Source organism: Rhopilema esculentum, chromosome 8, assembly GCF_057945365.1.
Source record: "Rhopilema esculentum isolate cy_ngs chromosome 8, ASM5794536v1, whole genome shotgun sequence".
NCBI classification, from domain to species: Eukaryota; Metazoa; Cnidaria; class Scyphozoa; order Rhizostomeae; family Rhizostomatidae; genus Rhopilema; species Rhopilema esculentum.
In genome coordinates this window covers 8,519,096-8,535,468 of record NC_142822.1, presented here as the reverse complement: position 1 = coordinate 8,535,468, position 16,373 = coordinate 8,519,096, and the positions used below count along the sequence as shown (strand labels likewise).

Here is a 16,373-nt window from a genome sequence, read left to right as displayed (position 1 = left end):
TTCAGTGTTACCTTTCTTGCTTTCTTTCTTCTTTTTATTTTAAACAATCTTCTGGTGGTACAAAACTTGTAAATGGCTTTGAAAAAAGCAAACATTTAGTAAACTAAAGCTTTCCGTCTGACACTCTTCAGAGTTTGAAACGTCAGAACATAGATGGAAAACTCTACGCTAGGAAATATATATACCCAGTTGTGGATCGAAATAGGCAAATCAGAATCACGAGCACATGACTGTATAGGTTGACCAATCAGTGCCGCTGGCCAATTGAGAATGTTACCAATAGAGTCCTAAGGTGAAAACGAACTCCTTTTGTCTACACAGTAGCGGTTTTTTCGTGCTTATGTAGATAGATTCCAAAACTGCTAGGTGGAACGACGATCGGGCTTTACCAATAATCCGAAACATGTCGCCATTGTAGTTTTTTGCACAATCTGGGTTTTCTAGTAAATGCTGCCCGATAGCAGAATCGCAGGTTTTAGTTGTAATTTTAGATTTGCAAGACCGAGGTGGCTGTTCTCTTTGCGGATGGATTTTGTGGGAAGGGGCGGTCAGGGACGTAGCAAATGGGCTGTTCACGAGTGAGTTCTTGATGAATTGGCCGGCAAACCTTGTTTGTTCTCAAAATTACGGTTGCCCATAACCGTCACGCACAAAAATTCAACTGATTTTCATTCAAACAAACCGATTCACGGGGAAAGAAAAATAACACACATATAATTCAAGCGAGTCACACAGAATGAAATCTTATTCGAACAAAATCAAAGCGAGCGAGTCACAGAAAAGAAAAAAGAGACCCGCACAAAAATGAAACTGGACACACATTTTGAGTTTCAGTCATACGAAATAAAACAAATCATATATACTACTGCGAGGGCAAATCAAAACTGCAAAGGAGATAGTGAGGGCGAAGGAAAAGTATTCTGGATTTACCAAAATTATACTTTGGGAAAGCTTACCTCCGATGAAAAATGCACTGCGTGTTTTGATAAACATGTACAACGCCACATAAACAGTAACAGAATACTTAGGCCTAAAATTAATTTAGATATTTGTTTTACTTGATAAATACGAGACTGAATATTCGGATCCAGTTAATCAACTTGAATATTGTCCAGGAAAATCAATCCTGTGGATCATTTAGTTGAGAGTCGACTCGAAGAAATAGTGACTACAATCTTTTTGAAAAGTTCTTGGAAGAATGAAATCAACTGTTTCCAGTAAAAAAGACCAACAGCGCACCTCTAAACAATGTTGGCTGACCACACCAAACCCCTTAAAAAATGCATAAAACAACATTGTTCGGAGCGGAATAGCAAGATTCAGTGTTAATTGGTCAAAATTTTAATGAAGTTTCGAGGCGTTTAGATGCTTCTGCTTTTAATAAGGTGTAAGTTGTACGTGTGTGTAATAAAGTTCAGCTATGGTGGTTCCAGAGTCAGGAAAAAATCACGGCCAATGGCCGGAGGATGGTCGTAGAGCAAAAATGAATTGAGGAAGGTAAAGTTTAAGCATTGAAATTTTATAATCTATAAATATATTCCATTCATGACACGCTTTTGCTATTAATTGATAAAAGCATGTGACTTAACATTTCTCAGAAAACAAGTAACATTTTCTGATATGTTTTGGAAAAAATTGCTGCAAGTTGAGGGAAACAAGACTAGTTGAATACCCCCAATTTCCAAACCACGCCAATTTTAACCCCACTGAATACAAGGAAGGTTTTATTGTAAGGTTTTCTTGGCAAGAGGAAAGTTGACAACTTTCTGGATTCTGGGTGGCACGTAAAATCAAGTTGACTTTTTTGTGTCAAGTAAGAGCGCTGGATCGCATAATGTTTGGAATGTTACTTAATGCAATTAATCATTATACGAGCGTACACTATACATCTAATATCTATTACGTTATATCTTTAAAAGATCTTGACAACTTTCTTTTATAAGTTGTACGAGGGTTTTCCGTGCCATCTAATCGCTACATTTATAAATGTTCCCGGAAAGGTGGCCCTTTGGGGAACAAAGGTTTTTTACATCTGACCAATAGGAAGCTACTTCCACAATGGTGGCGCCAGCCTCTGGGCTACGGGAGGGGGAACGAAAATGTCTAAGGTCACGCTTTTATAGTGTAAGAAAACGCCCCCTTACCAACAGGGAACGCCATTTTTCCCGATAGGTAACGCCATTTTTTCAATAGGGAACGCCAATTTTGTTGACATGTGGCTGCGTAAAGGCAGATTTGAAATCATTGAACCACATCACAAAGAATACTTTGCCAAAATATTACCCCTCCCCAAAAATTTCATCAAATCGAATTTCTTTCCGAGAACTGCGCAAGACGTCTCCCCCCAGCCCCCTCCCCCCCCCTTGACTCCGTCATCTGCAAAGAGACCAGAATTTTCCGCGAAAGTTGTGTAATACGAGGCTGGGCGGGAAGGAACGATGGCCTAGCTTTTATGAGAACGAGGGGCAACTTGGAGAGACGAGATGCAGTCAAACTATTCAGTTGTTCAGAAGCTTCTTACACGAGAGGTACCTCATCGAAATATCAATATATATAATATGCGCTGTATGCTATCATAATGCCGATATTAAAGTTTGTTTACTGCAGTGGCATCTCGATCATCATAATTTAGAAATGAAACATCTTTTCTCTATGTGGTCGTGCCTAAAACCCTGTTATGATTATTGTTTTTTCCTGTCATCTGAACATCATTAGAGAAGATTTTATTTCAATCAACTTTTTTATATATATTTATTATATTAGAATTCTGTATGGTTTTTTCTTATAGGCATAAGGTATTTGGAAATTATATGAATTTTTTTAAAGAAAATGCATTATCATTGCTAACAATTTAGACTCCAACTGAAATCACAACTATGCTGTCTTACCAATTCTTAGGATGGAGGAGTAGATGCTCCTAATAGGCCTATCCTTTTGCCCAGACAGTGACCTTCTCTAGCACTGCATGCAATTGCAATACTACATGCTGAATTTTGGCTTGATGAAAATTATTGATTCTCTATCATAAATTTTTACACCTGTAGGTAACTGGGTTCAAGGCACATCCAAAGGCTCTTTTTCTAGCCACTAAATTCTCAGGGGCCCAGGCTGGAAACTATGTTGCGCACCCTCAATATATTGCCTGCACACTCAAATTTCCATCTGCACATAATCAAAGCCCCTATTTGATTACATTTTACATTAATAACAATGCAAATTTCTTAGATGTGTGTGATTTCAGGTGTGCAGTTGCAAATTTTCAAAATGAAAGAAACAAAGTTTCCAGTCTGGCCAGGGGCTTAGTGTCAAATTTTACACATCAGGCAGTCTCAAAATTGTCTGTATTTAACATAGATATGCATTTAATTTGAATTATTTAACCAAGGTGAAGTTAGGAATAACTATTTATATTTTTTTCTTAACTTTTCTTTATTGTGACTTTTTGACAGTCTTAAATTGTCTCATTTCCTTTAGATCACTGGATACCTTTTTCAAAAGCATTCCAGTGGGAAAATGGGGAGAATCTATGACAAATGCCCAGAGCATCTACAGATATCATTACGCAGCATTATAAGTCAGAAAAATCTCCTTCTTGGGTGAGTTTAAGGGTATAATATTTTCTTAATGCTGTCATGGAACATTGGAACTTGAAAAACATGCTGTTTTTCCAGATCATTTAGATCTTATGATAAAATTCCTTTCAACCTTTTATATGAATCTGCGTGTGACTATGTATTTTTTGCCAGCTGTGATCATTTGATCACCCGTACACCAAAAATTTTATGAACCTGTCCTACTATGCTACAATTTACATCAAAAAGATCTGATCAGTTAGAAGGGAAATGCTTCAAGATTAATTTACATATATCTTTAACTTTAACTATAATTTGCAAGGAATTTCATTTTTGGGAATGGAGGAAGAGCTATATTTTTAATTTTAAGTAGCTGGTCCAAGCTGAGGGAGATATTTGATTATATTCATTTGTTTATAATATGAACACATCTTGAAAGGATCTTTTTGTTCTTTGGTCTCTCCATTCAGGCAGTTTGCAAGGTCAAAGCATTTCTGAATGCATCTTTTAGTATTTGAAGTGCCTCTAACATCATATGATCTCCATCTGGTTAGATGATAAGTGATTAATTTTATTTTGTCTTCCAATGTATTTTGCAGACATGTGATTATTGGCTTCTCAAGAGATGGGAAATACATTCTTTCTTATCAGTGCAGAATAATTGATGAAATGGAAGATGGCTGCCCATACCTAGGGTATAAATACTCTTTGAATTGGTGGGAGTTCCACTTTAAAATGCCTTCAAAAAAGGTAAAGATATGTCTCTATTTATGATTTTCTACTCTTCCATCAACACAGCTGTTTACGTTGTATTTTCTACAGTAACTGTTTGTCACAAATTCGAAAGCAAAAGTTGATTGTTTATTTTAAACAGTTATATTCAATTTTCCCTGCTTATACAAAATGGGTAGTAATGAATTAGAATTGAAGCAGATTCCTTAACCGTTGAAGACCTACTTGTTGCACAACTGTATTGGGAAAAATTTGGGGGAGGGGGGGGGGGGTAGTTCTGTGTTGCCCTAGAAAAATAGGAACAGCAGTTAGGTTGAATAATAATTATTCAATAGAATGAAACTATATACTCTCAAATTGTACAGGCTAAGATAACCCTTTATATATCTCTTCTGAAAATGTAGATGCACCAGTTTATCGTGCATGGTTTTAGTTTTTATGCAACCAGAATGCTTAATGGCAGCTGTCTTAAGATATTAATTATGTTTTGTATTTTCATACAGTATTATATTAGACTGGCCTTGAAAAATGTAATTGCAAAGCATGTTTATTGCACAAGAGCCTTTAAAATCACTGCATCAAAATGCAATTGGCACTGAACCCTTCTTTCTTTGTTTTACTGTTGGAAAAATATATCTATGTACAAACTAGTAAAACTTTTTTGCATTTAAAAAAGGAGGACTTTTAAATTCCAACTCTGAGCCTCATGCTTATGACAGCATCAAGCACTTATCACAGACTTTAAAAACAATAATTTTCACTGCTTTTAAAGGTTTATTTGTTTGCTTGACTTGTTTTCTCAAGAGGATGAATGCTGGATAGCACAGAGCATTGTGCATAAAAAAGGGCCTAATGCTGGGTTGCAAATGTCATCCTATTTACAGTTTTTTCATCGAGAGTTGCCAGGGTATGAGTTGTGGTTTCAACAGAACCAAACTCAAAGCAACAGAGGGTTGTTTGGCCTTAGATTCTTTCCACCTCAGGCTCAACCTTCATTCAGCATAGACATGTTGATTGATGTAGAACATAAAAATAAAACATCAAATTATGCTTTTAGCTTTTGAAGTTGCTGAAATTTCAGCCCTTTTTACTTTCATTTTAGCAAAACTTTAGTCTTCAGATTTTTCCAGTCTTTCTTACTTTCTGGTTTCCTTTTAGGCACATTTGGTCCCTTTGTTTGTTGGAGAAGACATAGGGCATGAACTGCATTTGTTGATATGTCAGCCACCCTGTGGCAAGTACCTTGTAGTCCATGGTAACAGCTCCAGGTATTTGTCGGTCTCTATTTTAAGTTGATTTTAAGGCTTCCTACAGACATAGATAGTTAGAGAAAATAGAACGAAAGGATCTTTTGATATATGTTACCATTGCCATTTTGTCGTAACCTTTTTTGTTAAATTTTTGCAAGCAGTTTCATCATTATTGTCCTCTTTCGGAGCATGTTCCAGGTAAAATCTAATTGAGTAGATACCTTCCTGGTGTAGCTTTTTTGTCATTAATTTTCAAATTTTCAATTTATCACTTATTTCACTACTTATCAACTGTTTTGCGATACAACTAAAATGACACCAGGAGGAGCTTCACGTCAATGCAGAACAATGATTCTCCATAACAGACAATTTTCTACCCTTATAATTTTTGGCACTTAACAGACCCTAAAATCGTATATAATTCATCGTTTAGAACTCCAAAGCGTTAGGAAGCATGATTGGCGTTCTAGTGAAAAATCTATTATGTTTTGTTATCTCCAATTATGAAACATAAGTTTAAGCTATCTTTTGTTTAGCCTTTGTTAATATCAGAGTGATTCCTAAAGTGGTTTCAAGATGCCGTTGAAGGGGGCTATTCTCAGTCGATGCTAAACAGACTTCATCCTTATCTTCATATAAGCTGTATTTGTAATGTTTAAAGCTCCTTTCTTGACTGACCCAATCACATGCTTTAAACTATTTGAGCTACTATTTATACGATTTAGATCATAGGAAAGAAACAATTTTATACAATGTTTTTGATTGATTATCGTTTTTTGTAAATGGACAGCCCCTAAATCAGCGTTGCTGAATGGGTTGCCGCCTTAAACTTATTAAAATATTATTATAATTATTGTTATTACTTGATACCATCTTCATTGCAGCTTGAGGTCGTCTGTTGCATATGCTCCTTCACCGCGGTCGGCGCAAAGTTCAACGTGCTATCTTACTGTCGCTCCATCACCGTCAAAATCTCATAAGCACGCTAACACTGCATCAAAGACCTTCAAAATACGAAAAGCATTTGCTTTACATTTGAAATATGAACTTGTACCGCCGTATCCCCCGTTTTTCCCATCAGTTAACTTAAAACTTGACGATACCATTCTGATAAATTCCGGGGACCTTGTTTGTGCTCTAAGTGCATATCGAAAAGATGATGGCAGAACTGGGCAAGAGACAATATCCGGATTGTTTGAGCCACTGAATTGCAATTCAGATTGCTTCTGTCATGTTTTATCAAATCATGAAAAACTGAAATGTACCAACCAGCCACACAGTGAACCTTCCGGTTGTGGATGTGATGTTTCCGAACCAGGTTTCCAATCTTGGGCGGACAAAACTAGTATGATAAACAAAGATTCACTTTCTAATCAGTCGGTCGCTAGTGGATCAGATGTCTCAGATATAGAACGTTGTAAAGATAGAGATGGAATAGATACTGACGATGGTGCGCGGGCAGATGATCCGGATTCTGAGAAACATTCGAGTCCGTATTCGGATGAAGATTCCCCTGGACACACTTCTTGTTACCTTTTTTTCTATAGCGAAAGAAATCCCGCCAATAGTGATCAACACAGTCCCCCGTTTGACTGCACCAGCACTGCATTCCCCCTGACAATAACAACTGATCAAGGTACAAATGTACCACAGATTGCAAGCCATCGATGTTCAACTGCTAGTCATGCGAGTTCGCATTTAAAGGAGGCAGTTGAAGATGCCGACGTGATTGTGAAGCAAGTTGTTTTCGATGCAGAACAGTTCTTGGATCGAAAGCTACGTAGCATGGATTCAATAAAGGAAAGATTTGTGTCTCTAAAGGATTATGACATGCAGCTTGTTCAGGTTTCTCTCTAGTTAATTTGTCTTCGAAAAGCAATTTTGAATACAGTGCCATTGAGCATCATAATTTCTGAATCTTGATTGGTTTCGAAGTTTTTACTGTGGAAAATAACATTCTCGGGGTATTGACGATCTCGTATAATTAAGAACCTAACTAGTCTAAACTGAAATTATGTAGGCTCGTAACTACGGATGTATGATATCATGCTTTTCTTTTTATCCCCCAAAGTAAACACCAATATTAAAATAATTTGATTAAAAACTCAGTTAGCCTCATCCTTTTTCATATATTTTTTCGATTTCTCACATTTGAAAATACCTTCTTCAGTTGATACAATCAAAACAACATATATCTCGAACAGTTGCAACAAAACAACATATATCAATTTTTCTTCAGTGCATTTCTTACATTTGGTTTGTAATACTTTTGTCTAAAACTTTTATATACACAGGATATCTCAATGTCTTGTCCTCGAGTGGCTGTGCCTTCTGGAGCTTTTCTACAATCCCGGACAAAAATTTTGCAATTCTCTACGTTACGTTGTAAAAAATCATGCATTCAAAATTGTATTGGGGGAGGGGGGAAGTTATTTTTCAAATGAAAATGAAAATATCGACTTTTCTTGAAAAGTCTCAACTATTTTTGTCAGGGATTGTAGCTTTACCAGCTATTTTTCCTGTGACTTTTTCAATATACCCATCTTTCCACAATGGTTGCAGCTTGACCGAAAACTTCTCCAAAACATGACCGATCTTTTCATTTAGGCTTGAAAACTGCTTTTGAATTTTCTTCCAACACTGACCTAATTCCATCTATAGTCCCCCTCTCAGAATAAAGTGCCCCCTAAGCCTCCCAAAACGGCCTGAAAACCGTCATAAGCCCTGGGTCTATATTCGGAACTCAGATAATTGTATGACTTGTCGGTATTTTAATTTTAATTGAAAGAAATTAGTCGTGAAATGATTGGTGTTTATATCGAATGTGTTATGACAATATATTCATTAAGCATTTCTGATAGCTTGTTTTGCCAATAGGTTTGTGCCTGGAACAAAGAAGTTGTCATTTTGCTCAAGGCGTTGGTACATTTAAATGGCAAGCTTGGCGACCGGTCATCAAGTCCCCGTCTCTCTACATATATGACCGGATTTCTTCTCTCTTGGAACATCAAAACAGGCACGGTTCTGGTTTTAGATGAGCAGCCGCTTTTTGAATATCAGAAGCAAAAGTGCAAGTGAGTCTGTCAGGCTATGATATCAGTCATTGTTTGCTTTTATTTGTATGCAAGAGCGCTTTGACTCGCAAGTCGCTATAGCTCGTTTGCTCTTCAATTTACGTAATGCCACGATGGTTTACATTTTTCATGAATTGCGTAGAAGCTTTATTTATTCTCCTCTAAGTTGTAGTATCTGAAATATCGTGAGTTTGCTGACCTAATAAATGATTGAAAGAAAGTGTGTAGCTCGTGAGCTTTTGCTATTTCCCTTGATTGGTTCGAGTGTTTTTTCGAAAAAGTGACAATAAGAGAATCTGACTATCTGCTTCAATGAATTTTTCATCCTATTAATTTCATGATTGACTTAAATTTGATGATGTAAATGATCAGATTGATGACTGATCCATCGACTCTGTTGTTGAATATGCATCAACCGTTGAAGCTCTCTATATTCGCATTGCATTTCTTTTCTGACTGATTAATTGATTGAGTAGGGTGACAGAAGTGATTACATAAAATATCACTATCACTATCACTGATTGGAGTGTGATTATATCACAATTTGTTTTACCCATCCTGCATTTTGATATGAAATATCCAGCAATGAAGCTGTTTTCTCATCTTTCTTTATTTTTGTTTCAATTGTTCCCATCTTTTATAATACTTTTTTCTTAATCTTTATTTGTTTATTCACAGGTCTCGATCGATTTGCCATGGCCTTGAACAGGCTGTTGACTTGCGACGCAAGAACTTTGTACCAACAAGCTTTCCTGCAAGTGTTTTATCCTTTTCGAATCACACTGTCTTCTCTGGAAAGTCAATGAAGTACCTTTTGCATCCATTTCAACCCCTTGCCATAGTTATGTAACATACTGAGTAATTGGTGAGTTGCAATAGGCAGGGTAGGCTCATTAACTACTTTGTGTTTGTACATACTTTTCAAAGTTTATTAGTAGTTAGAGTGTATTCGGGAATTACTTACTGCGTGTTTTGTATCCCTTGATATTTCAATATGTTGTGGATAATGACAACCACGAACCCACAAATTTTATTGTCACGCAGTTTGATTTGAAAACAGTATGATAACTACTGTATAAAATATATCTTGATAAGTGTACTTACAATCCTTGCTCAAAGTAGCTAGAAGAACAGCATAATATTCATGTCCTAAGTTTGACAACCTTAGAGTTGAACTACATTTCAAGTAATCAACGCTCTAGATCTCTCTCCCCCTCTCCTTTCTGACCATGTTGATTCCTTTGTTAGAAATGTTTATGCCTCAAATCTTGGTTAGATTGTTACTGACATTCATGCAATATGGATGGATATTAAGACGCATTGTAATGGGGGGAACATTGTAATGGGGGACATTGTGATGGGGGACATTGTGATGGGGGACATTGTGATTGGGAGAGGGAGGGGGGCAACTTTTAAAAGCTGTGAAGTTTTAGTGTTGCAAGGATTGTATTTCTGCAGATTGAGTTGTTGTTTATAATGTGAACTGATAATTTTTGATTGAGGGATCAAACCTAGCTTGTTTTCGATTTACTGACTCCTTTTGGGTTTATACCAAATGAATTAAGTTTGTTGGTCATAACGAGAAAAAAGATATGAAACGAAGGCTATAATTCAATCGGGTGGTTTTTTGCACTTTCAACATGTAAACAAATATATAATGAAAATTTCTGTCGCCGGTCTGACCTAATAGTTCTCGATGCCGTAAAGGCAGAGCTGTACACACTTTTGGTCTGCAGAACAGGACGGTTCTACGTTGCTACTCCGTGTTTCACACTTAATGCGATCATCAGGCAATTACTCTCTCTATAAGTGTTATTAAATTTAGTTGTTTTTCCCTGGTTGTATCAAAATTTCAGTGTTTGTAGGTGCTTATATCTAGGGGCGGATCCAGAGCAAATTTGAAGAAGGGGCAGTTGGTAGTGGGGGCGCTGAAAAATTTGCAAAAATTGGTGACGAAAGTTCGCTGTATAAAACAATTTCAGATCCATTTTCGGAATAAACAACACAACTTTGAGGTAATCCTTGAAGCAAATTAACTTATCGGTCTCAGAAACTTTTTCACTTGATTCTCGTTCTTCAAAAGGGGCGCATAATTTCCAAAAAAGGGGCGCCAGACTTGCTTCAACTCGTTAAGGGAGGGGCAACTGCCCCTAGTTGCCCCCCCTTGAATCCGCCACTGCTTATATCAAGACCTTGTCTTTTGCCAAAATTAGGCCTCAAGATATCATTGTCGAAAATGAAAACTTGCCCTTTAAAGATATCTTCTACAAAAGATCGATTTATCTTCTAGTAATGCTTCACAGGTTTTGGTGCCCTTATAGGATAAAATATGATGGCTTTCTGTAATTTTTATTTTACCAAAAAGTAAGCATCTGAACTTTTGCATTGGTAGTTCCACAAACAAAACACTTCGAAAATTCATTAACTATATGATTGATTGACTTAGAAAATTAGTCATTTTCAATGCAGCCCAAGCAATATTAAACCGATACCACATTGCAAAGTACGTTTGCAAAAAGGATGTTTGAGAAAAAGGCATTTTTTTACAGGAGCAAATTTTCATAGAAACGCAAGGTTACAGGCTTGCGAAAATAGCAATCTTTGATGATTAATTTTTCAGCAAAAAGAGGGAACTTATCAGACATGGCGTTAAAGGTTCAGAAATCAACGTGCTTCTTTGAAAGAAGCGATAGAACAAAGACGTTTTCACAAAGACGTACCAAATTTTCATAAATTACCAAAGGCTATAGGCTTACCAAAATTTCAATTTTTGACAATTTATTTTTTAACCCAAAGACAATATAAAATAATTCAATTTGTTAATTGTCAGAAAACAATCTGGTCATTTGAAAGAGGCAATTATTTATAAGAAAAAGACGTTTTCGCAAAGTACCAGATTTTCATAAATTACAAAAGACTATAGGTTTACCAAAATTTCAATTTTTGACAATTTTTTATCCCAAAAACAATGGAAAAAATCAATTTGTCAATTAAGTGGTAAAAAACAATGTCGTTTTTTGAAAGAGGCAATTATTCATAAGAAAAAAGACGATTTTGCATAGTACCTAATTTTCATAAATTACCAAAGCTATAGGCTTACCAAATTTTCAATTTTTGACAATTTATTTTTTAACCCAAAGGCAATATAAAATATAATTCAATTTGTTGATTAAGAGCCAGAAAACAATCTGGTCACTTTAAAGAGCCAATTATTTTTAAGGAAAAGACGTGTTCATTTAGTATCAAATTTTCATGAATTACCAAGGCTTTCAATTTCAATGTTTTACAATTTATTTTTTCTTCGAAAACCAATAGAAAATTATTCAATATGATAGATAAAAGAGGTAGAAAACAATGGGGTGCATTGGAAAAAGCATATATTTATAAGAGAAAGACATTCATGTATATATGAGGCAGAACTTTTAAAAATTACAAAGCCTATAGGCTTACAAAAAACTAAATTTTTGACAATTTAAGAAGCATAAAAGGTCTACAAAAACTAATAGAAAATAATTTAACCTACAATAACTACATGCTTATGCATAGGGACATGAGAAATAGAAAATCAAAATTTTTTTCTGAAGGTAAATTTTATCCCAATAGATAAATAAAACAAAACAAATAAACATTAAAGGTTTGTAACAAGCATGTGATGCATTTTGCTTAAGAAGAAGCTAAAAATGGAAATACAAACAGCTTGGACATACCTAAATATTCATACTGACTGTGCCAAAAAAATTTTGTTTATTAGCAAATTCAATTAATGTCACCAACAATGATTCTTAGCTAATTATTCACTTTGTGTTATTTATTGTCAGAAACAACAGATGAGCTCTTGAACATGGGGAGGGGGGAAAGCACAAAGAGAAAGGACTAAGCAATATAAACTTAAAGGAAATTGCTAAATTTCTTGAGGGCTAGGTCGGGGTGACTGCACTTTGTGCTCTAGTGGTCTGGTGGGCCTGCTTTTTAAATATAACGTATAGCAACTTTTATAAGTGTTATAACGTGTACATTATTTTATAGTTTATTTATTTTAGGAATAAACTTGGCATTCTTGAAGAGCTTCTGGCCGACCTAAGAAAGCTTCATACCCCGAAAAAGTCACTGACTTGGTTGCATCTAATCAAACTGTCCATTTGACATAGTATTTCAGCATTATTTCCCAAACTTGAAGGTGGTTTCCTAGAAAATAATCCGTATTTCCTCCAAATATCTTGCTTACCATTTCAACCTCTTTTAAGCTTTTTGGGGCTGTGAAATATCATCCCTGTCTTTGATTCAGCAAAGCAAACTTTAGTGATAGTCCATGATTTGTCATTAATAGACGCTTTTCGAGCCTTGAATTTGTCTGTTATCCATTTCTGAAAAGTACCTGCCCCTAGGGTAACCAAATTCTTTGCTAGTGACAGAATGTTTGCTTGTATTAGGGCAACTAGGCCACTGTCTGTCCACAGTTGGTGCCTTGGTCTCACAACAGAGTAAGAAATAGCATTCAGACCCTTGACAAGCCTATCATACTTTTCATAAATTATTTTCAATACAGTTTTATTAAAATTAGCAGGAATCTGATCTGAGCCAAACTGTCCTATATCTCCAGAAATAAATACCTTTACTTTTTTAAAAGTCTTTAGTTTCCTTGTTTCTTGGTTTACAAGATTCATACATCTTATCCATCTATCCAAACCATGCCATAGTAACTGGCGTTCAGACCGTATGTGTATTCCTATGAAGTTTGGTCCAATTAATGACAAAGTTCTCATAACCTCAGAAATCACAAAGTCACTGGGCTGTAAACTCATTAGCAATTTTTCAGGTGACGGCACAATGGTGAGATTAAAATGGGTCCTTTGAGGGCCTGTTCCCTGCCATTGGTTGATTGTGACACAAGGACTGTTTTTTAGCACTTTCTTCTCAAGAATATTTACATCTGTCAGTACCTCAGGGTCAACACAATACTGTTGTCCAGCTTTGATATCATCTCCAATCCTTTCATCAATTTTAATTCTTTTATTTATAAAGGAGCAATCAATCCAGCCTTTAGACTGCTTGAGCAAACTTTTGACTCTTTTTAATTCCTGATCAGTCAATGAAAGATATTTGTTTTCATTACTGGAGTAAAAAAAGTAAATTATGACAATTTTACGCCCAGTTTTTTTAAATGAGCAACTCTTCTTGAAGGTGTCTAGGTACTCCATTTCAGCAAGGTTTGATCTTTCAAAAATTTCTTCCATTGCTGTTATATTGTAGTAAAGATCCAGAGGTTTAAATGAGCGGCTCCCTGCAAGCAGAGAACCAGTCCACCCTGATGTCAAGCCACAAAACCTGGAGCCTCTGGCAAATGGCTTCACAATTTTTCTTTTTGTTAGGTAGGCAAGTTTGGCAGCTTCAAAGAAATTAATAGTAGTTTTTCCAAGCTGCTCATAATGGCCAAGAATAAACAAATGCTTTTGGTCATGCTTTGGTTTACCAGTGTCCTTTTTCAGGCCACCATCAGCAACATTCGCATTATTAGATGTTCTGAAATTATAAACACGCACAGAATTCCAATATGCCGGTACATTAAATACAGTTTTATGTTTCCTTGCCAGTGGCTTGGTTCTCACAACAAGCTTATTAACTGGTTTTGTCTTTATCAATACCGTCTCTGAGATTAACTTCGAGAAACGTTCTGACCTTAAAGCAGTTTCATCTACAACCTCATTGTCAATTAACTGAAGAGACAATGCACTTTCTGAATTGAATTTCTGCTCAGGTTTCGGTGTGTCGTCTTCTAGCACGCCCTTGCTTTCAAGTCTAGCTACCACGTTCAATGTGTCCATTTTAGGCCAATCAATAGGGATGTTTTCATAATCAGTGCCGTCCATAAAAAACGAACGTTCGTTAATATTTGTAAACATTTCTCCAGCCAAATGAATACTAAGCATTACCAGTAGGAAAACTACGACAATTCCAGTGGCTAAGATTGTACATCGTTTAGTTTTCAACCGACATGGCCCAGGCCATATTTTGTGCACCCTTTCAATAATGACAAACATTTTCTCTTGTTAGGAAAAGACGCTGGGTTTAGATGATCTCCAGCATACGAGTTTCTATGTATTCCAGTAAATACCATTATCAAGCCATTGAAAAATATATGCTATTCTATTTTGCCAAAGAATTCTCTTCTCGTGTACATTTATCTTTCGGCCATTTGGCTCCTCCGACCGGTTTGACAGGAAACTGTTGCGCAGGTTTATTTATATTTGATGCTTCGCAGCTACCTTTTCGACTACCAACATGTTCCGTTTCCTGATAAGGGATTGAAAGATCGGCAGAGGATATAGTATAAACAATGAAAAAGACGAAAACTTTGTTAGTGTTCGATTGTATCGATTAATTTTTAAAGGCAGCACATTTTTTCACAGATAAATTCCTCCCATCACTGTCTAAGGAATATTTCTAAATGGCTTAGTTGTTTGGGTTCCACAAGTTTATCAGAATGGCCCCAAAAACAACCGGCAAAGCTACAGGCGAAAATATATGTTCTTATCAAGGCTTCTTGAAAAGCTAGTATATAATCTATAAAATGTATGAATTGACGCTAGAAAAATAATACAAATGTCTATGCCAAAGAAAGGTAAACTCACACGTCTTATACGGAAGTTTATTTTATTTTCCGCAAACCCGTATGCCTTGAACTTACCGAGTTGAGAAATCTTAAACTTTTTTATCGCTCCGTACGGAAAATTTGATAGCAATGGCCGACTTTGAAGCGAAGCTATGTGAAGAGATGCAGAAATACTCCCATCTTTACGATTCCTCGCTAAGGGTTCAGAAGGATTCAGGGCGAGTATCTAATTCGTGGACAGAAATTGCCTCGACATTAGAGACACCCGTTCATATTTGCAAAAAGAAATGTTGATAGATACGGGAACAGTACGTTAAATTTAAAAAAAATTGCGAAGGGGAAGAGTGGAGACGGAAAAAAGGGAAAGTCGAAGTATGATGCACTTTCATCACTGAGCCCACCGTACACAGCAGACTTTCGTCTTTGAAAGACGACGATTTTTGTCTTCGCAGATTGCGCACATGAAAGATTTTCGTCTTTGAAGCCCATACAGAAAATTGCTTGGCAGGAAGTTTCAAGAGAACATCTCCATGTGATCAAAACTTAGTCGCCTATTGGCCAGTCAATCTGTCTTCGAAAGATTTTTGTCTTTTGGATCCGCGGGATCGGCAGACGGCAGACTTTTGTCTTTCAAAGACCGCCTTCGAAAATTAAACATGTTAAATTTCGAAGACTGTATTTGAAAGACAAAGAAAGCTTAACGAGGAAATATTTTTTTACCAAAACAGAACATCATTGTTGAATTGAACATCGACGTGGCAATTTTATAGTCAGAGACTCTGAACACGAATTATACTGTTACATCATAAACTAATAAATGTCATTTGTTTTTGTTACTTTCAGAATTTAGCCCCCCGATGCTTTAATCAGAGAGACTCTTCAAAATATACTTTATCGTACAAGCAATACAGTTTTATAATGGCCTATTTCAGAAGCTCCTTGTTTACGCTTCTGGCTGTCATTATTCTCTAGGTTTTCTATTGTTCTGAAGCGTCAACGAGCGTAAAAGTTAAATTTATTATGCGCATAGCAGCCGAAAATGCTTACCATATTTGGTCAGCGTCAGGACGCGCCGCGCCGTGACGCGTCCAGTGTTAATTCAGCTTTACGCTGCCTTTTAGCTATTACCCCTGCC

The 16,373-nt window shown here is 36.3% G+C and overlaps 2 protein-coding genes across 2 annotated transcripts; one reads left to right on the top strand and one right to left on the bottom strand.

The window, feature by feature from the left end:
* The first annotated feature begins 2,405 nt into the window (after positions 1 to 2,405).
* LOC135694865 (DDB1- and CUL4-associated factor 15) lies at positions 2,406 to 13,943 on the top strand. The gene is made up of 7 exons (XM_065213738.2): positions 2,406 to 2,528; positions 3,475 to 3,596; positions 4,172 to 4,322; positions 5,463 to 5,572; positions 6,439 to 7,399; positions 8,432 to 8,628; positions 9,307 to 13,943. The coding sequence occupies exons 1-7, from the start codon at positions 2,484 to 2,486 to the stop codon at positions 9,476 to 9,478; spliced, it is 1,758 nt and encodes a 585-aa protein (XP_065069810.2). The 5' UTR covers positions 2,406 to 2,483; the 3' UTR covers positions 9,479 to 13,943.
* Positions 12,041 to 16,315, bottom strand: LOC135694864 (uncharacterized). The gene has a single exon (XM_065213737.2). It carries the CDS (start codon positions 14,664 to 14,666, stop codon positions 12,858 to 12,860), a length of 1,809 nt encoding a protein of 602 aa, XP_065069809.2. The 5' UTR covers positions 14,667 to 16,315; the 3' UTR covers positions 12,041 to 12,857.
* Between the last annotated feature and the right edge of the window lie 58 nt (positions 16,316 to 16,373).